General features: G+C 47.6%; 1 protein-coding gene across 1 annotated transcript in view; it reads right to left on the minus strand.

Annotated features, from left to right (window-relative positions):
* The window catches only part of LOC143932952 (uncharacterized), a 156,608-nt gene that overhangs the window by 41,238 nt on the left and 92,645 nt on the right, over window positions 1-22,725 (minus strand). The window contains exon 16 of the mRNA XM_077455884.1: window positions 8,724-8,881. Within this exon, the coding sequence (XP_077312010.1) occupies window positions 8,724-8,881 (158 nt within the window). The remainder of the gene's footprint in view (window positions 1-8,723; window positions 8,882-22,725) is intronic.

Genomic DNA, 22,725 nt, shown 5'->3' on the forward strand with positions numbered 1-22,725 from the left:
TGTTGTGGGGTCTTTTGTGACCTCTTGGATGAGTCGTCGCTGCACTCTTGGGGTAATTTTGGGCGGCCGGCCACTCCTGGGAAGGTTCACCACTGTTCCATGTCTTCGCCATTTGTGGATAATGGCTCTCACTGTGGTTCGCTGGATTCCCAAAGCTTTGGAAATGGCTTTATAACCCTTTCCAGACTGATAGATCTCAATTACTTTCTTTCTCAATTGTTCCTGAATTTCTTTGGGTCTCGGCATGATGTGTAGCTTTTAAGGATCTTCTGGTGGACCTTACTGTGTCAAGCAGCTCCTATTTAAGTGATGCCTTGATTGTGAACAGGTGTGGCAATAATCAGGCCTGGGTGTGGCTAGAGAAATTGAACTCAGGTGTGGACAACCACAGTTATAGTATGTTTTAACAAGGGGGGCAATCACTTTTTCACACAGGGCCATGATGGTTTGGATTTTTTTTCACCTTTAATAATAAACACCTTCATTTACAAATTGCATTTTGTGTTTACTTGTGTTGTCCTTGACTATTGTTTAAATTGGTTTGATGTTCCGAAACACTTAAGTGTGACAAACATGCAAAGGAACAGGAAATGAGGAAGGGGGCAAACACTTTTTCACACCACTGTAATATAACTGGATACTAACATAGGTAAAGTTGATCCAGGGAAAATCCGATTGCCTCTTGGGGGATCAGGAAGGAATTTTTTCCCCTCCTGTAGCAAATTGAGCATGCTCTGCTGGGTTTTTTTTTTGCCTTCCTCTGGATCAATTGTGGGCACAAAATTGGGTATTTGGATTGTACGATTATTTTTTATTTTATTTATTTGTTTTTAAGGTTGAACTGGATGGACTTGTGTCTTTTTTCAACTTGACTAACTATGTATTTAACTATGTTGCAAGGATCTGTACACAATTCCTGGAAGCTGAAAACATCCCAGTTCTTGCACGGCCAGCATACTCACTGAAAAAGTTGTAGATCTTTAAGTTCAGCTCATGATAAACAGGGGCAAACACAAAAGTGTTGCATTTATAGTTTTGTAAGTAAGTCATTACAGATTGCGAAATATCTTATTTGCAAATGTTGTTGGTCTGCTCTACAAATACTTTAATTGAACAAAAACCGATGATTATCAAGTTCAACTCTCCCACACTTGAAGTACCACCACTGCGCCTCGGAAAACATAATTTCAAATTGTTAGAGCTTCTACTTTAAAAAATATCTAATGTGAATGGTATTTTTACCCCTTAAAGTGAGAAAAATAGTGGCGCTTAAATCACAGCAATAAACTCATACATACATGCTCAATGCAGCAACAAAAAATTTGAAAAGCATATGAAAAAAAAGTATATAATTTATCATTACCAGTGACGTGTCTGGGGGGCAGTGTGACTCTCAGAAATAAATGCACACAAGTACAAATCATTTTACAGATAAAATAGCTCTCATATAATGTATTTGATATGTGTATTTACCTTTTTGGTTGAAGTTCAGAATGGACTTACTGCAGTATGGCAAACAATGTGTAGTGCAGACCACTAGAACGTTTAAAGAACATATAAACTATATAGTGGAAAACAGTCTGATGTCCAACAATGTGTAACATTTTGAAGATAATGGAGTTCCTTTAAATAACTGTATTTCATGTTTGGGCATTGACAGGGCTTTTGCTACATGGTGAGAATTTAAAAGCAAGTACTTGCAGCGTTCACCCTTCTATACTGGGCCATTTGTTGAGAGGTTATTTTATCTCCACAAAGTACAGATATTTGTGTTCCTCTCTACAAAACACTACCTAGAAGAATTTTTAAGAAACATCACATCTCTGTACCTTTCAAGCCCAGCAATACACTAGGGTATGTTAACATCACACTTAACTCTTTATACAACAAATAGTGAGGCCCGGAGTGCATGACTGCAAGGAAACTAACGGAGGGCCGGGCATGACAGGGATGTATAAGGGCAGCAGGGGGTTAATTGGGAGGTAGGCAGAGGCCGGTAGGAGGAGCTGGGAGAGTCTGCTGTATGGAGGGGGCGGAGCCGTATAAAAGGTGGAGGGGGCGGAGCTGAATTCAGTCCGACGGAGGAGAACCAGAGAGGAGGCAGTTGTTTCGCTGCTCCTCTGAAGATGTCTGAAGTGGACCGGCTGTTGGCGGACCTGCGGCGTCAGGCGGAGGAGCGTGGACTGGACTGGCTGCGGGCTCGGCTCGGTGGACTGGCGGGATCGGTCGGATCGGACGGAGCAGACGTTCGGAGGGGTGAGGTGCTGCCGCGCGCGTGGAGGTCTAGGCCTCCGGCGCGTTTTTCTCCCGGGCCTGACCCTCGGCCGCCTCGTTTAGTACGCAGCCCTGGGGAGGATCGTTCCCTCCCACCGGCGAAGAGGTCCCAGGGGACTTTGGGGGGTGCTGAGCGGTCTTCACGCCGCGTACCCGGGGGGGAGGGGCGGGCGGGCCTCGTGGACTGCGGGCGGCCATCTTGCCTGCGGGGGGGTGATGTTGTTATTGCTGCTGGACGCTCTGCTGTGGGGGGGAGGGCGGCTCGGGATGGCTCAGCTGTGGCTTCAGATGCTCGGGACAGGGGGGGGGGGGGTTGCTGGGCCCGGGCAGGTACGAGGATCGCCTGCGGGCTGCTCTTCCCAGCTTGGATCAGGGAGCGCCCCGGGGGTCTGCTGCTCAGGGGGCTGGCAGGGCTGGTCCGCATCGCCAGGCTGCCGTGGATGGATCGGCCGTGAGTACGGCTGCTCCCCTGCGGGCTACTACGTCGGCCTCCGGGGTCTCTTCCCCCGGGGGGCTTACACCCCCGCCTACGTGGGGACCGGATGATCGCTCGGAAGGGGAGGTCTCGGACGAGGACGAACTGCCGGGTCCTAGCGGTGCTGTCGCCGGTCCGGCTGTGAGGAACGCCCCTGGGCCGCCAGGTGAGTCCCCTGATGCGTTGTCCTTGTCGCATGCATTGCAGGGCTTGTTGGGGGTGGTACAGGCGGGCACGGGGTGGCCAGGGCCGCCGGTGGGGGGGAGCCGGGGGGGCGGGCGTCTCGGGAGGGGGGGTGCCGGGGGGGGAACTCTGCCGGGGCTTTGCAGGAACTGATGGATGGTCTGCGGGCGTTGGTTGGTCGCTTCGACCGGGGGCAGGCCGCGCCGCCTGTGGCCCCGTGGGTGGCTCCCCCGGCGGCCCCTGTGGTGCCCGCGTCGGCGGTGGTGGCAGCTGCGGACGGAGGGAAGAAGGACGCGGTTGTGCGGGAGGACATCGTGCGGTTGGCCGACGCGGCGCGGTGCGAGGTTAACGTGTGTTTTGAGGGCCCGCTGGGGGCCCATTTGAAACAAGAGGTCCGGGATAAGATTTGGAAGGGGGAGTTTGTGGAGATTTTCTCGCTTCTCCCGTTGGAGAAGTTCAACTTGGATAGGGTCAAGCCCGACGATTCCAAGAAGGAGGACGAGGAGAAGCGGCGGTATCGGCTGATTCCGCGCACGTTCTCCAACTGGCTCCAGGCGTTTGCCATCTTGGCGAGTGTCATCGGCAAACGCCCCGTAAGGGGAAGCGGGCCGGGGATGCCGCTCAGAAGAGGGAGGACGCCGGTGATGCTGGCAAGGATGCTCCCTTTTCTAAGTAGGTATCCGGATAGGGCGGCGGCTCGGTTGTTGGAGGCGGGGTTTCGGGATGGCTTTCCGATTCCGTGCTCGTTGCCGGGGGTGCCGTGGGTTGCCAAGAATTTGAAGTCGGCGTTGGAGCGTCCGGGGGTGGTGCACGAGAAGCTGCGGAAGGAGGTGGCGCTGGGGCGCATGGGGGGGCCGTTTGCGGACAAACCATGGCCCGACTTGGTGGTTTCCCCGTTGGGGGTGGTCCCCAAGAAGGAGCCGGGGAAGTTTCAGCTCATTCATCACCTGTCCTTTCCGAAGGGGGGCTCGGTGAATGATTTCATCGACCCTGAGGTGTGCACTGTTTCTTACACGTCGTTTGACGCCGCTGTTTGGTGGGTGCGGCGGTATGGGCGTGGGGCACTGATGGCCAAGGCCGATGTGGAGTCGGCTTTTCGGCTGCTTCCGGTTCATCCTGATAGCTTTCGGCTGTTGGGGTGCTGCTGGCGCGACGAGTATTTTGTCGACATGTGCCTGCCGATGGGTTGTTCGATCTCCTGTGCGTACTTCGAAACGTTTAGCTCCTTTTTGGAATGGGTGGTGCGTGATGCGGCGGGTCTGGAGTCGGTCATTCATTATTTGGATGATTTTCTCTGCGTGGGCCCCCCTGCCTCCGCTGTGTGTGCGATTTTGTTGTCCACGTTGCAGCACATCGCGGGCAGGTTTGGGGTTCCCCTGGCGGCTGATAAGACGGAGGGTCCGACGTCTGAGCTGAGTTTCCTGGGGATCGTGATTGATTCCCAGGCTATGGAGTGCCGGCTGCCAGAGGCCAAGCTGTTGGATTTACAGCGGGAGATTCGGGGTCGGCGTAAGGTCCAGTTGCGGACCTTGCAGTCGCTTTTGGGTAAACTGAATTTCGCCTGCAGAATTATTCCCATGGGGCGGATTTTTTGCCGGCGGCTGTCGGCGGCGATGGCGGGTGTCAGCGTTCCCACTCATTTCGTACGGCTGGGGGGTGAGCACCGTGCGGATTTACGGGTCTGGCACGAGTTTTTGGCTTCTTACAATCGCCGGGCCATGTGGATGGCGGGCCCGGTCAGTAATTTTGATTTGGATTTGGTTACGGACGCGGCGGGTTCCTCGGGTTACGGGGCGTTTTTCCGGGGACGGTGGAGTGCGGAGCCTTGGCCGGAGGCTTGGCGGGCGGCGGGGTTCCTGGGCAACCTGGTCCTGTTGGAACTGTTTCCGATCATGTTGGCTATGGAGCTGTGGGGTGAGGAGTGTCGGAATCTGAAGTTGCGCATTAATTGCGACAACATGGGGGTGGTGCAGGTGGTGAACCGGGTGTCGGCTTCTTCCCCTCCTGTTATTCGTTTGATGCGGCAGTTGGTCCTGCGTTGTTTGCAGCTTAATGTCTTTATTTACGCTGTTCATATCCCGGGCGTGGAAAACGGGTTGGCTGACTCCTTGTCTCGTTTTCAGTGGGACCGGTTCCGGGAGCTGGCGCCGGGCACGGAGGCGGACGGGGTGCCTTGCCCGGAGTGGATCTGGAAGCTGCCCTTGGAGTCGCTGCCTGATGGATTCGGCGGTCAGTGAGTGGGCCCACCTGGTTGGCCTATTCCAAGGTTTGGTCGGAATGGTCTGGTCTGGTTCGGGAGGCGGGGGTGGTTGATCGGGGCTCTGATTGGCGGTTGCTGGTGATCTATTTTGTGGCTCGGAATATGGAGTGTGGGGCGTCGGTGTCTGCGATCGGTCGGAAGTTGGCGGGTTTGGCGTTTCTGTTTAAGCTGTTGCGGGTGGAAGACTGGACGAAGGATTTTTGGGTGCGTCAGGCGTTGAAGGGTTATCGCAGGCGCTGCAGGGCTCAGGATACGAGGAGGCCTGTGACGTTTGCTACTTTGCAGGCGATCTGTGCTCAGTTGGGGGGGTGTGTTCTTCGGATTATGAGGTGCGTTTGTTTAGGGCGGCTTTTTCCTTGGCGTTCTATGGGGCTTTTCGCGTTGGGGAGTTGGTTAGCCCGTCCAAGCGTGGGGCCGGAGGGTTGTTTGACGGGGAGGTTCGCTTGGGGGCGGACAGGGTTGGCCTCTGGCTGCGCAGGTCCAAAACGGATCAGCTGGGGAAAGGGGTGCTGGTGTCGCTGTTTGCTTTACCGGGATCCGGGGTGTGCCCGATGTCGGCGGTGCGGGACTTTTGCGCTGTCCGTTGTGGGGGGGAGGGTCCATTCCTGTGTCACGCAGAGGGGTCCTTCTTGTCAAGATACCAGTTTGTTTCAGTTTTCCGTAAGTGTTTGCAGGCGGTGGGGTTGGATGGGAGAGAATTTGCGTCCCATTCGTTCCGGATCGGGGCGGCCACGGAGGCGGCCCGGTGTGGTCTGGATGAGGTGGCGGTTCGCAGGATTGGGAGGTGGGAGTCGCGGCGTTTCCGTTCTTACGTCAGGCCGCACTTGGTATTACTTTAATTGTAGCGTTATAGGCTCTTTCAAAAAAAAAAAAAAAAAACAACATGCAAACCGCCATGGGAGATGCTAAGCGCTCTGTTGGTAATTTTACTGCGCTCCCTGTGCTGGGGTTGCAGGCGTTGTTCTGTTTTCCTATATGTCTGTTAATGTGTGGGGTTTTTGTTCTGCTCGCTGTGTTCGTTCCTTCCCCGAGGGTTTCTCTTTGTGGGTTGTTTGGGGTGGTTGAGGTGGTGTCGATTTCGCTGGGGCGACGCTGTTCCTGGGGTTGGGGTGTTTTTTACGCTGTTGGTTTTTCTTTCAGATGGAGGTCCGGCTCGCCTCGTCTGGATCGTGGGCCACTCCTACGTGTGTTGGGGGGCCAGGAGAGGAGATCAGCGTCCGGAGGGCAGGCAACTGGGGATTTCTCGGGGGAGGCGTGTTTGCGGTGGTTGGGTGTCCCTGGGCTGCGCTGGGGTAGTTTGGTGGAGGAGGTGGAGAGACATGTGTCTCGGGGGGGTCCTCCAGCGGTGCTGGTGATTCACGCGGGGGGGAATGACCTGGGGGTCAGGAAGATCCGGGACTTGCTTGCGGACATCAAGTCTGACTTTCTGCGGCTGCGTTTCCGCTTTCCGGGTACGGTACTGGTGTGGTCGGACATCGTGGCGCGGACGGCATGGCGTTGGGCCCATTCGGTGTCAAGCATTCAGAAGACCCGTATTAGGGTTAACAAGGTTATTGGGCGATTCGTGGCTAATCAGGGCTGGGATTGTGGTTCGCCACCGGGAACTGGAGTGCAATGTGGGCATGTACCTTAGGCGGGATGGGGTGCATTTGTCCGATGTGGGGATTGATTTGTGGTCCTTGGGTTTGCAGGAGGGCATCCGAAGGGCGCTGCGGGTGTGGGGTGGCCCGCAAGGGTAAGGTAGTCACCCTTTTGGGCTGTGGCGGTGTGTGTCTGGTGGTCTTTGACGGTTGGCGGTAAAATCAGAAGTCATCTGCTATGGGGTGGGGGGCCCATTGCTAAGATGGGTCCCTCCGGTGTATTCCTGAACGTTGGAGGGAATACCGGTATGGTTGTCACTGCGGAGGTTGTCTCCGAGCGGTCACAGCTGGAGGCCTGGAGAAGTGGGAAGTGGGTACCGCAGTGACTTGTTGGGTTGGTAAAGTTATGGGTCACCGTCAGAGATCACCAGACTGGGCATGTTAGCTATATGCTATTTCGTTACCAGATGTGTGTTATTGGTTATATGTTTATGTTTATTAAGTATATTTTATATTGTACATTCTTTTGATTATATATATATTTATGGAGATATATATTTATATATTTTTGGTTGGAGTATTTGAGGATTGTAATAAAGGCTGTTATGGCCATTTTACTCCAAAGCAAGGTGTGGTCTCTTACTTATGGGTAAAAAATGGGGGGTAGAGGTTGGAGTGGAATGGGTAACAGGTAATAGTGGGGGCCTTTAGACTACCCTGGTCAAGTGAGGCCCGGAGTGCATGACTGCAAGGAAACTAACGGAGGGCCGGGCATGACAGGGATGTATAAGGGCAGCAGGGGGTTAATTGGGAGGTAGGCAGAGGCCGGTAGGAGGAGCTGGGAGAGTCTGCTGTATGGAGGGGGCGGAGCCGTATAAAAGGTGGAGGGGGCGGAGCTGAATTCAGTCCGACGGAGGAGAACCAGAGAGGAGGCAGTTGTCCCACCCTCCCTCCCTACTTTTCTGAGTTTGAGGTGTTTGGTTGTTGTTGTGTTTTTCTTCCAGGTGCCGTGGATCGGATGTCATGACAGCTGTGCAGTCGGAGTTGGACGTTGGCGGTGTGTGTCTGGTGGTCTTTGACGGTTGGCGGTAAAATCAGAAGTCATCTGCTATGGGGTGGGGGGCCCATTGCTAAGATGGGTCCCTCCGGTGTATTCCTGAACGTTGGAGGGAATACCGGTATGGTTGTCACTGCGGAGGTTGTCTCCGAGCGGTCACAGCTGGAGGCCTGGAGAAGTGGGAAGTGGGTACCGCAGTGACTTGTTGGGTTGGTAAAGTTATGGGTCACCGTCAGAGATCACCAGACCGGGCATGTTAGCTATATGCTATTTCGTTACCAGATGTGTGTTATTGGTTATATGTTTATGTTTATTAAGTATATTTTATATCATACATTCTTTCGGTTATATATATATTTATGGAGATATATATTTATATATTTTTGGTTGGAGTATTTGAGGATTGTAATAAAGGCTGTTATGGCCATTTTACTCCAAAGCAAAGTGTGGTCTCTTACTTATGGGTAAGAAATGGGGGGTAGAGGTTGGAGTGGAATGGGTAACAGGTAATAGTGGGGGCCTTTAGACTACCCTGGTCAAGTAACTGCCACAATGTGTGCACACACCCCTGTACATGCTGACATGCCAGACAGGGATATGACAGAGAGGATTGCCCAGCTGCATCTTTTCATTAGTAAATTGCCACTCTTAACAATTGAAAACGTGTGCAAATCTTTAAATGATCAGATTCTGTATATATCTTTTAACTCTATGTAGTATAGGTATGTTCCAATGTTGTTCTCTGATCAGATATTCTGAGTGATTTATAAGAGACAGCTGATTTTAAAATGTTTCACTACTGTTTGTACTGACATGAAGCCACGTGTCAAAATGATGTGCTTAACAGTATCATACATTTAAAAGATAAGAAATAACACACGGAGATAAGCTTACCTATAAGATCTCTTTTGGAGAGCAGTCTAGTTCTGTCCTTATTGACAAGGTATGCTCCGGTCCCTTCACCCAACACACCCCACAGTTTGAGCCTGTTGCTTTCCTTCATCACAGTTGTGTACGTTGTATTGCAGGATGTGTCAAATTGTGCAAGATACCTACAGAACAAGTATGCTGAAAATTGCAACATGAATTCCATTTAAACATTAGGAATATACATATTCCTATTAAGTCCCATTTCAAATGCATATCTTCTTGGAAATTGAGTACAGTTCCCAAACCTCTCATTTATTTTCAGGGTCAAGCAAACAGACTCCCTAAAGCAACATGTGCTGGACATTGCAAACAGAAATGATGCACAGACATTGGGGTAGATTTACTAAAGGCAAATATTCTGTTCCCGTTGCAAGGGGATTACCCCCCCAAGTTTAGTGAATGTGGTACTTTAATTTTACAAGAAATAGCCAATTATGTGCAAAATAAATGAATAAAAAAAAATACATATTTTTTCTTGCATGTGATTGGATGCTGGAAGTCAGCAGAGCTTCACCTTATTCACTGCACCATGGGGCAAATTCACTTGCAAAGTGAAAGGCCTATTTACCTTTTGTAAATCAATCACAATCAAATCAAGCTACAAATACCCTGTCAGTGCCCAGACAGCCCAACAAACTTAGTGCTTTCCTGTGTTACAGAGATAAGTATGTCCCTTAACTGCACCCTGCCATGCAATGTTCACATCCCACAATGTGGATCAAATACTGAATAATATGCAACTATGTTTCCAAAAATATATGGAACTGGATGGGACTTTAAATGTCCCTCTGAGATGGCATATCTGGATAATTAACAGCATGCAATTGACTCCCTTTGTTTAACTCCCTGTGTGAAAAGCATCGCTATATAACCCCAATTAGTTGAAAATGTAACTGCATTTGTTTGTTCAATGCTTTACAAATATTTTTATTGATAAATATTTATAATAACATGCTATTAATATATATCTAACAGAAAAAAATTACTGCGCTCCTAATCTAAAAGATTAAAAAACAAAAACCCAGTTACAGCAGCAGCTACCAGGATTTGATACACATCCAAAATACAATGCATATAGAGACCAAAATTACCTGCGCTACCTACCCCCACTGAGGCTATTACTGTTTGTGCAAGGAAATTCAACTTAATCAGATAATTCCAATAGATTAAGTGAAATCAGCTAGAACAATTCATATACAATCAAAATTAAGTGATACATGCTCAAAAAATTAAATAGGATTAAATTAATATAGTGATTAATAACAGTTGATTATATTCAAAAAGTGAATAAATAATTATAAATGAATAAATAAATTCATGAATTATTGACTATAAGTAAACTAATTTAAATGAATTATAATCAATAAATAATTATAAATAAATACAGTGATTATTAATTATAATTAAATAAGATAAAAAAACAATGACAAATTAATAAAAAATTATATCCATAAAGAAGGTGAACCAGTGAACCACAACCAATGAGAAAAAGTCCAAACAAAAAGTCTTTATAATGGAAGAGTTATCTCTTTAAGAGGGTGCCAGTCAGCCGTGCGATCCACCTTTACCAAGCCAGAAACCCGTGAGTCAACAGTGGGAATGCACGCTTACCAGAAAGCCGTATGTAAACGCTCATTGAATTTGTCACCCGAACTGCACCAATCCTGACTCCTATTGCGGAAACACTTTCGAATGGACCATGGAGATTTCCACATAAGCAGGCAATGGTTTAGATGGTAACTCAGAAAACACAAAGAAAGCCTCCCATAGCGTAAACCAGGCAGGATATTTTTATTTAAATAAACAAAATATACTCACAAACAGCAATAAAAAAGCATGAAATGCCGGCCGGCATGCGAAAGCCCGTTCAGAAGGTCAACGTAATTGTGTCAGCACATCTGGACCACCCGATGTACGTTTCGTCATAAGGTGACTTCGTCTGGGGTACTACTGAATAATATGCAACTATGTTTCAAAAAATATATGGAACTGGATGGGACTTTAAATGTGCCTCTGAGATGGCATATCTGGATAATTAACAGCATGCAATTGACTCCCTATGTTTAACTCCCTGTGTGAAAAGCATCGCTATATAACCCCAATTAGTTGAAAATGTAACTGCATTTGTTTGTTCAATGCTTTACAAATATTTTCATTTTATTGATAAATATTTATAATATATATCTATGTAAGGATTCATACATTAACGTCTGCATACAGTGTGTATTCAATTATTATCTATATAAATTATCTATAGAATTCACACAACGTCATACTGTGCTATTTTCAAGGCCCTGACGAAGCGGCACTGTCCACGAAACGCGTAGGCTTGAATTCAGACTGTAATGTACTTTTTTCAACTGGTTTTATAGTAAATACAATTGTCTATTTTTTAATTAGTTTATTATTGTATTTCATTTGTTTACACTTCACAGAGGCACAATTAAAGTCCCATCCAGTTCCATATATTTTTTGAAACATTGTTGCATGGTGCCTCTGTAGAAGTATTAGTATTCCACGTTCACCCCACCCCAACATACAAATACTGAATAAGCTGCATGTACACTTCAAGCTGGATTGGTACTCAAGCAAAAATATTATAATTCCCAATGTTGAATTGCTATCTGAAAATAAAATATACAAATTTAGTTTTAAAGTGGTTCAGAAGTTTTTTTTTATCTTAATGCATTCTATGCATTAGGATAAAAAAAAACGTCTGCGTGCAGCAGCTCCCCTCAGCCCCCCTAATACTTACCATCTTGATCCAGTGATGTTGCACGGGAGCCTTGGCTGTCCGGGACTCTCCCTCCTGCTGTCAATCAAAATCAGGGAGCCAATGAGGAGATAGAGGGGACAGGGCCGGGCCACTGCTCTATGTCTGAATTGAAACACAGAGCAGCGGCTCGGCTCAGGTGCCCCCATTGCAAGCTGCTTGCTGTTGGGGCACTCGGCAGGAAGGAGGGGCCAGGAGTGCCGGAAAGGGACCTGAGAAGAAGACTGCATAGAGCAGGTAAATTTAACATGTTTATTTTTTAAATATAAAGAAAACTAAGACTTTAATATCACTTTAAGGGGCTGTTACAATATCAAGGTGCCTCTTGTGATCTACATGTATCATTTCTGTTTGTAATGTTCAGCTACAGGCACACTTTGAGTCCATTTAGCCATTTACAGGCATATCCCACTTTTAAGTACACAATGGGGTTTATTTACTAAAGCTGGAAAGTGCAAAATCAGGCTCACTTCTGCATAGAAACCAATGAGTTTCCAAGTTATATTACCAAAGCTTAATTGAACAAGCTGGGGTTAGAAGCTCATTGATTTCTATACAGAAGGGAGCCTGATTTTGCACTTTCCAGCTTTAGTAAACAAATCCCATTGTGTACTTAAAAGTGGGGTATGCCTGCAATGAGGTTTGGTAAATAAAAATGACTATGCATTGCAATGGTTGTAAACCTGTTCTTGTAAATGAAACATGAACAATGCATATCCTCATAGTGTGTACTTGCATTAGTACATAGGACCTAGTGGGGATCCTGTCTACTGTCAGGAACCATGAAACAGACAGAAAATGCTGTAAAAATCACACATTTTAATAAAATGGTAAAAATGGTACAACTGGTAAAAGTAGTCAAAGCATAGCCAGGGTTTGGTAAACAAATCGGGTAGTCAGAGGCAACAGACAGGATCAGGAACCAGAAGGGACGTCAGTCAGGCAACTCTTCAACAGGAGCACAACAGCTAGTCTCTAGATAAGTTTGACTTAGGGCCGGTTCACACTGCGGGCGATGCGAGGCGACACGACTTGCCTCGCCGCAATCTGACAAGTCGCCCCCGTTCTGTACAATGGAACCGTTCTGAGAGGAGCGACTCGAGTCGCTCCGACTCAGAAAAAAGGTTCCTGTACTACTTCTGGGCGACCTCGGGGCGACTTGCATTGACTTCTATACAGAAGTCATTTGCAAATCGCCGCTGAGGTCGCGGCAGGTCGCGGCGAGGCAAGTCGGTGTCGCCTCACATCGCCCGCAGTGTGAACCGGCCCTAAGGTGAAGGCAAGTGATGAAATGAACCAGGAAGTTTTCATAGACAGGAAGGGCTGGCTGTTAGCTTGACTGACGAGCAGGAGATGAACAACAGGTGAGCCACTGTGGAATGATGAGTTCTGGCAATTAACCGACAGCTGAGCAACCTGGGCACAGAGAGGGAAGGGCTGAGAGCCCAGCCCTGACATCTGCTTTCTCCTTCCTCTCCAATCAACATGAGTCACTTCAGACATTTTTACCTGACACAATGCAACACCATGTGAGTTGCTGCAGGCGATACTACTTCACCGCCACAAAAACATGTGCAAACTCATTTGACTGAGGTCAAATGAGTTTGCCCTACAACATAGGGAAACTGGAAACAGGCAATGAATTCCCCCCAAACATAGACTCTCTGTTCTTCAAATTTGCTCCAGGCTATCCACATGGCACATAACCCAGTCAGGAATAATAAACATAGCATAATACCAAAAAAGATGATCCAAGTTGATTTAATAAGTCCTTCACTCACAAACACTAAAGTGCAAAAAAAAACTCTCACCGACACCTAGATAGCAGTGTACAAATGAAATAGTGAAACAAACTGTATTGCGCTGCCTCAATGTGTTCACAAAATGGTCCTATCCCTTTAAGGTAAAAAAAATAAAAATCATGCCACAAATACTGCTCAGGAAAAACAAAAATATTTAAAATTGTGAAACAAAAAATCCAACCAAAGTGAATAAAGTCCCACAGGTGAATAAATAATCACACAAAACAACCGAGTCCTTTTTGCTCAGAAGTCATAACTACTACTCAACTGCACAGTACTTATGAATGTTTGTTTGCATCAAGCAAAGGCCGTCTACTCTCAACACAAGTAGAGTGGTCCAAATGGTCCATTTGGTACAAAGAAATGTTTGAGAAGACTAATCAATAAGGTTAATGTATGTTATATAGATGCTCACGCTGTTCTGATCAATTATCAATTATTCTTTGCACCTCCGTTACATCAACATAGTGAACACACTGGTATATGTAGACAACCTACATTGCTACAGAAATGGCGGCAACATCTGTTACCCCTGTCCTCAATTCACTGTCGTTCGTGTTAGAGTATCCCCCACATACGGCAATAGATAATTAGACCTTCGTCTTTAATCTTCCTATTTTTGTTGGTATATGTACGAGAAGCAGTGTCTCTTTCCCTCCCCGTCACAGCTTGCACCCATATGGGGTGGCGAGGGAAAAGGAGGATCGCTTCTCATTCATAGCCATGTTTTGATACTGTTCATATGCTTCACATGCTTTATGACTAGTGATGGACGAACTTCCGACGGGACGTTTCGCGAACGCGGACCGCGAACGCGGACCGCGAACGCGGCCGATAGTCCGCGAACCGTAACGTTTGCGGCGGGCCCCATTGACTTCAATGGGAGGCGAACTTTGCAAACCTACAGGTCAAATTTGCAGCCACAAAATAATTAATAGCTGTGCAAACATAGTCCCACCACATGGCCAATGACATAACACATGTATGAGGTGAATCTGGAATCGACAACTACAAGCATTCTTTTTTTATATGGGAAATTGTTGTGACAATTCAGGACTGTGGAGCGCATGAAGGCAATGAAGGAGAGGGAAGGTCAGGGACCAGGGTAGGCAAAGAAGAGGGTGCAGGAGATGATCACCAGCAGCGTGACATACAGCAATGACACCTGCACCGTGATAGAGTCATCTGACACCAGCACCGTGATAGAGAGCACTGACATCGGCAGCGTGACATACAGCAATGACACCTGCACCGTGATAGAGTGATCTGACAACAGCACCGTGATAGAGAGCACTGACATCAGCAGCGTGACATAAAGCACTAACACCAGCACCGTGATATACAGCACTGACACTAGCACCGTGATAGAGAGCACTGACATCAGCAGTGTGACATACAGCAATGACACCTGCACTGTGATAGAGTCATCTGACACCAGCACCGTGATAGAGAGCACTGACATCAGCAGCGTGACATAAAGCACTAACACCAGCACCGTGATATACAGCACTGACAGCAGCACCGTGATAGAGAGTACTGACATCAACAACGTGATATACAGCACTGACACCTGCCCCGTAAGCAACCCCAGGAGGAAGTCAGCATAGCACAGGGATGGTGGGAGCCCCTCATAATGAGCATAGCACAGGGATGGTGGGAGCCCCTCATAATGAGCATAGCACAGGGATGGTGGGAGCCCCTCATAATGAGCATAGCACAGAGATGGTGGGAGCCCCTCATAATATGCACAGCAGAGGTACAGCCCCAGGAGGAAGTCATCACAGCACAGGGATGGTGGGAGCCCCTCATAATAAGCAGCCCCAGGAGGAAGTCAGCATAGCACAGGGATGGTGGGAGCCCCTCATAATATGCACAGCAGAGGTACAGCCCCAAGAGGAAGTCAGCACAGCACAGGGATGGTGGGAGCCCCTCATAATAAGCAGCCCCAGTAGAAATATGACACCGCTCAACCTTTTTAAACAGGAGGGTACGGGCATATAGTTTGGACAAGGAAGTGAGCCAAATGAAGAAAGAAGGTCTGTGTGCTCGATTTAAAAAATAGTTTATAGACATATACATGGTCTACTGGTCACATGTATTGAATTCCTCAGAGATCCATGCCTCATTCATTTTTAGAAATGTGAGGTAGTTAACACTGTCGTGAGCTAGGCGAGTACGCTTATCGGTCACGATCCCCCCTGCTGCGCTGAACGTCCTTTCGGACAGGACACTGGACAAGGGGCAAGCCAACAGTTCGATTGCAAATTGGGCAAGCTCTGGCCAGAGGTCAAGCCTGCCCACCCAGTAGTCCAGGGGTTCATCACTCCTCAGAGCGTTCACATCGGGCGTTAACCCGATGTAGTCGGACACCTGACGGTCTAGGCGTTCCCTGATGCTGGATCCAGATGACACCTGTCGATGGGGCGGCTGAAAGAATGACCTCATATCCGAAGTCACCAACACATCTTCAAACCGGCCTCTTCTTGCAGGCGCTGTTGGATTGGTACCCGCAACTCCTTCTCTGGGAGTGGGAATCGCTCCTCTGCCAGCGCACGCAAAAGCAGAATGCAGCATTTCTCGAAGCAAGGTCTGGAAGTGCTGCATTTCCGCCATTTTGTGTTTGTACCAGGGGTCTAAGTACGTTGCCACCCAGTACTGGTCCTTGACCCTTATGCTTTTTATACGGGGGTCCCTGTTAAAACACTGGAGCATGAAGGCCCCCATTTGCACTAAACTGGAAGCGGTGTGGTGGCCTGGCTCCTGCTCATCATCCAGGATAATGTCGTCCTCTTCATTCTCCTCTCCCCATCCACGCACAACAACAGGGGTCCCAGAAAGGTTTAAAGCATGCTCTTCTTGCTCCTCCTCATCCGCCCCGGCACCATCCTCCTCTGACTCCTCTTCAGACTCCTGTTGTTGACTTGTCTCAGATAGAGTAGCCCCCCTGGGAATTCATCCAGCATTGCGACCTCCTCATCTTCCCACTCCTGCTCCTCCACAGCTTGATCAATGACACGCCGCAATGCACGCTCCATAAAGAAGGCATAAGGTACCATGTCACTGATGGCGCCATGGCTGCGACTGATCAGTTTGGTGATCTCCTGAAATGGCCGCAGAAGTCTGCATGTGTCGCGCATGAGCAGCCACTGGCGCGGTGAAAAAAAAAACAGCTCCCCAGAACCTGTTCTGCCGCAGAGTTCATACAGGTAGACGTTAACTACACGTTTCTGCTGGAGCAGCCTATCAAGCATATAGAAGGTTGAGTTCCATCGCGTCGGGCAATCGCAAATAAGACGTCTGACCGGCAGATTGTGTCGCCGCTGAATGTCAGCAAGGCGAGCCATGGCCGTGTAAGATCTTCTGAAATGGGCTGAGATTTTCCTTGCCTGCCAAGATGTCCTGGACCCCAGGGTATTTGACAACGAATTGCTGCACGACCAAGTTTAAGACATGTGCCATGCATGGCACGTGCGTGATCTTGCCCTGTTTCAATGCGCTAAGCAGATTGGCACCGTTGTCACACACCACTTTACCAACTGTCAAATTGAGCGGTGTTAGCCACTGATCTGCCTAAAAACGCAAAGCTGAAAGGAGTGCCGGGCCAGTGTGGCTCTTGGCTTCCAGGCACAACAGACGCAGCACGGCATGGCAATGTCTCACCTGGCATGTCGAATAGGTTCTGGGGAGCTTGGGCGGCGTAGCGGAAGAGACACTAGCAGCGGAAAAGGAGGAGTCAGCCGAGGAGGAGAGGGAGGAGGATGGAGTAGGAGGAGGAGGAGGAGAAGAAGAGCCAGGCCTGCATGCAATCCGTGGCGGTAAAACCAAATCTACACGGGTGCCACGGGTTACATGCTTGACGGCCGTCTGAAGGTTCACCCAGTGGGCAGTAAAAGTGATATACCTTCCCTGCCCGTGTTTGCTAGACCACGTGTCTGTGGTCAGATGTATCTTGGCACCGACACTGTGTGCCAGAGATACATTCACTTGCCGCTGAACATGGCCATATAGCTCTGGGATGCCTTTCTGTGAGAAATACTTCCTTCCTGGGACCTTCCATTGTGGTGTTCCAATGGCCACAAATTTTCGAAAGGCCTCTGAGTCCACCAGTTTATATGGCAGTAGTTGGTGGGCTATCAGTTCTGACAAGCCAGCCGTCAACCATTGGGCAAGAGGGTTATCCGGCGTCATCATTTTTTTACGCTCGAACATTAGGCCCACGGAAGCCTGCCTTTTTGCAGAAAAACGTGAGCTTGCAGTGATGGAAGGTGGAGTGGAGGACAATTGTGAGGAGAGAGGAGAAGGAGAAGTAGAAGACGAGGCTGGACGGTGAGAGCCTGGAGTGTGGCTTTGTGTGTTCCGTTGCTCCCACTGGGCTCGGTGATGGCTGCTCATGTGCCTTCTTAAGGCGGTCGTCCCTAGGTGAGTGTTGGGCTTACCGCGACTAATGCGTTGACTGCAAAGATTGCAGATGGCAACACTATTGTCAGCAGCGGACACGTTAAAAAAAGCCCACACTGCAGAGCCATGTGCCGGTGTCCTAGGAGCGCCAGATGTGACCGTACATGGTCGATGACTCGCTCCTGATACATTTGCAGTCTGCTTTGTCCCTCCTGTGCAATGTAAGTTATTCCTGCTTCTCCTCCTTATCTGCTGGTCCATATCTCCCTCTGAACTCCCCTCCTCTTCCTCTCTTGTGGGCACCCACGTGACATCACTAGACACGTCATCATCGACGTCACCTTCCCCACCGCTATAAGTAGAGATCTTGGAGTAGGCAGCAACACCGGGGACCAACCTCCTCCTTGGGCTGATCTGGGTACTGTCGTCAGACTGCTGAGTGGCGGTTGTTGCTACCTCCTCTTCCTGATCCAATACCAAGAGTGGCTGCGCATCAGAAATGTCTTGATATGGATCGGAAAATAATTCCTGTGACTCAAGCGGAAGGTATGTGGTGGTGGTGGTGTTGTTGGTGGTAGTGTCTTTGGGGGTGCACATAGCAGAGAATGAAGAAGAGGGTGCAGATCGAGAGGATGAGGAGGGTGCAGAAGAGTAAGGCTGAGTGAGCCACTCAACCAAGTCTGGTGCGTCCTTTAAAGTAATTGAACGCACCTTCTGCAACTTCCCACTTTGGCTCAAGCCTGTTGCTCCTGCCCTACCCCTACCACCCCTGCGGAAGGGCCTGCCTCTTCCTCTGCCTGTCATTTTTTAAATGACCCTGTGACAAAACTCTCAGTCCCTATACTGATGAAGGACTGCTGCAGTATAGGGCAGCGGTCAGCAGTAGTGCACCTCAACCCTATGTATTGTGGACCTATACCAGTCCTTACAGAATAGCAGACTGTACCTCACTCAACCCTATGTACTGTAGCACCCTACACCAGGTTACCAGTCCTTATAAGGACCTTTGTGGAACAGGTAGGTTGTGTGTGACTGATTAGCAGACTGTAAGTCAGTCCCTATACTGATAAAGGACTGCTGCAGTATAGGGCAGCGGTCAGCAGTAGTGCACCTCAACCCTATGTATTGTGGACCTATACCAGTCCTTACAGAATAGCAGACTGTACCTCACTCAACCCTATGTACTGTAGTACCCTATACCTTACCAGTCCCTATAAGGACCTTTGGGGAACAAGTAGGTTGTGTGTGACTGATTAGCAGACTGTACGTCAGTCCCTATACTGATAAAGGACTGCTGCAGTATAGGGCAGCGGTAAGCAGTAGTGCACCTCAACCCTATGTATTGTGGACCTATACCAGTCCTTATAGAATAGCAGACTGTACCTCACTCAACCCTATGTACTGTAGTACCCTACACCAGGTTACCAGTCCTTATAAGGACCTTTGTGGAACAAGTAGGTTGTGTGTGACTGATTAGCAGACTGTAAGTCAGTCCCTATACTGATAAAGGACTGCTGCAGTATAGGGCAGCGGTCAGCAGTAGTGCACCTCAACCCTATGTATTGTGGACCTATACCAGTCCTTATAGAATTGCAGACTGTACCTCACTAAACCCTATGTACTGTAGTACCCTATACCTTACCAGTCCTTATAAGGACCTTTGTGAAACAAGTAGGTTGTGTGTGACTGATTAGCAGACTGTACGTCAGTCCCTATACTGATGAAGGACTGCTGCAGTATAGGGCAGCGGTCAGCAGTAGTGCACCTCAATCCTATGTATTGTGGACCTATACCAGTCCTTATAAGGACCTTTGTGGAACAAGTAGGTTGTGACTGATTAGCAGACTGCAGCAGAAGGGCAGCAGTCAAGTATAATATTCTTTCTATATTTGGAAGAAAGAATATTATACGTGTCGTGTACAAGCCTATTACCATACCACTGATACCAGTCCTGAAAAGAACCTTTGTGGACCTAATATAGTAACAGCTACTGATTAAACTGACCCTCACTGCCTCACACACAGCTTCCTGCCTGTCCCTATATAAACTGACAAAACAGAGGCTGCTGGAACAATAACTGGAATAGCACTTTTGTGGACCTGATAGTAACAGCTAATGACTAAACTGACTGTCCCTGCAGCACACACCATCCTGTCCCTTTCTCTAAACTGACAAAAGACACTCAGGCTGCTGCAACAGGCTGCTGCAACAATCACTCACTAGCACAGCAGTGCCTCAAACCTATATCCTGAACTACACCTAACACCTATACCAGTCCTGAAAATAACTTTTGTGTACCAAATAGCTAGCGATTTGGGTCACTGCAATCTCTCCCTGCTCCACACAGCATCCTCTCCCTATAGTGACAGAAGAAAGAATGTAAAATGGCCGCCGGATCGGGTGTATTTATAAGTTAGGGGGAATGTCCAAGTGTCCATGTGCTGTAATGTCTCAATTGGCTGTCCTGTACCCCATGATGGATGTGTCATCATAGGTCAAAGTTCTTTTACACAGAAAACACGGAAGTCCGCCGGGTGAACGGCGGCAATAGTCCGCCGATTGGGCGGACGGCAAACAGCCGAAATTCGCTGCGAAACGACCGCCGGGCGAACCGTTCGGCCATCACTATTTATGACTGTTAATTAACTTAGTACGAGTTGTTAGTACTATGATCACTTTATACTGCCTAATGTATGACACATTTTACATATTTGTTCTTTATGAAAACCTCAATAAAAAACATTGAAAATAAATAATCACACAAAACAATGTTCCATCAATGTGCAACCTTGCAGATCTTCAGTGTTGTCATAGTGAATCCAGAATATCAAACTTTTGCCTTTGCTTGAGTCTATTCCCACTCAATGCCCCTGGAAGACATTCATTAGAATGAAAATGGCATAGAGCAGAGCTTAGCAGTGACACCATCACATCTGATGGAATGAGTGGAGTGGTGGTTTGAAGCCTGTAAACCTACACTGTCTTGTGAGTAGTCTAAAGGCCCGTACACACGGTCGGACTTTTTGACAACAAACATGCAAATTAGCTGTTTTGGAGCAACATCCGACTGTGTGTACGCTCCATTGGACAAACTTTTTCTGTTTTCATCGGACTTTTGTTGGCTCTGCGAACGAACAAACTTTTTGACAACAGAAGTCCGATGGAGCAAAGTCCGACCGTGTGTATGCAAAAGCATCGGACTTTTGTACAAGGTACAAACACGCATGCTCAGAACCATTGCAAACGATCAGACTACAATACAGAAGTTGACCAAAGGTGGCGCTGGAGTCATTGAACGTCCTCTTTTGAAGCGGCGTCAGTACGTTGTGACGTCATTACGTTCGTGTTTGTTGTCAAAAAGTCCGACCGTGTGTATGCAATACAAACTTGTGGACAACACACTTTGTACAAAAGTCCACGGAAAAGTTTGTACAAGTCCGACCGTGTGTATGGGGCTTTACCCTGCTTTTAAAATAAAGAGGCACAAAGTTTGCCACACTATGGTGTTTTTCATGTGCTTTCTTTTAATGAGTGCTGCTGAAGCTGTTGACGTTGGAAACCATTGTCTGAGGAAGTGCTGAGCACATAGAAGGTCGTATTTGTTCTCCTTGACTGGGCTGAGGAATGCTGAGCTTGCTTAGACCTCCATGGCATTGCGATCTGGGAGTCTTATTATTTTTCCAGTGGAGGTACGCCAGATTAACTATTACATCACAAAAGGTCTACATGGTTGTACATCCATGGGTGATTATTTTGTGTGATTATTTATTCACCTGTGGGACATTTACATTTGTCGGATTTACTGTTTCACAATCTTAAATATTTGCTTCACATATGAAGTGTTATTGTTTTTTGTGTGCACTATTTATGGCATAATAATTTGACCTTAAAGGGATAGGATAATTTTTTTGAACACAATGAGGCAGTGTGACACAGTTTGTTTTTATAATATACTCACATCTTATCGTGCCGCTCCATACATGTGCGTGGTGATGTCAGATCACAAGCCCTGTCCTACGCGATTTGTTAAAACTGATATCTTCAGGGGACCCAGAACACAGGTTCTGACCACAGTGAGTTGCAGTATATTGGTAGAACTAGTTTAGGAACCAGGATAGGTGAACTTTCGCAAATATAAGAAAATGTTTTCAAGGCCATAGTAAGTTCTGGTATTATGCCTTAACGCATAATAAAGGACAGGACTTAAGGTCAATTGTCAAATTTATTCCCCATTGGTGAGGGAGTAATTGCAAAAGGGAGATACTGTATCTAAGATGTAGACCAAATAGATTTGCAGTATGAAAACATATAGCCCATTTGGTTTAATCTAGATTTTTTATTTTCATATACAGAGAGCAAAATTATAAATGTAACGCTTTTGTGTTTTTCCCTATTTATCATGAGCTGAACTCAAAGATCTATGACTTTTTTTATGTACACAAAAGACCTATTTCTCTAACTTGTGTTAGTGAGCACTTCTCCTTTGCCGAGATAATCCGTCCACCTCACAGATTTGGCATATCAAGATGCTGATTAGACAGCATAATTATTGCACAGGTGTGCCTTAGGCTGGCAACAATACAAGGCCACTCTAAAATGCACAGTTTTATCACACAGCACAATGCCACAGATGTCGCAAATTTTTAAGGAGTGTGCAATTGGCATTATGACTGCAAGAATGTCCACCAGAGTTGTTGTCCCTGAATTAAATGTTAATTTCTCTACCATAAGCCATCTCCAAAGGCATTTTAGAGAATTTGACAGTACATCCAACCTGCCTCAAAATCACAGACCATGTGTAACCACACCAGCCCAGAACCTCCACATCCAACATCTTCACCTCCAAGATCATCTGAGACCAGCCACCTGGAGATCTGCTGCAACAATCGGTTTGCCTAACCAAAGAATTTCTACATAAACTCTCAGAAACCATCTCAGCTAAGCTCATCTGCACGCTTGTCAGCTTCACTGGGGTCTCGACCTGATTGCAGTT

Source organism: Lithobates pipiens, unplaced genomic scaffold, assembly GCF_037356315.1.
Source record: "Lithobates pipiens isolate NorthernLeopardFrog02 unplaced genomic scaffold, aLitPip1_a1.2 Scaffold_27, whole genome shotgun sequence".
NCBI classification, from domain to species: Eukaryota; Metazoa; Chordata; class Amphibia; order Anura; family Ranidae; genus Lithobates; species Lithobates pipiens.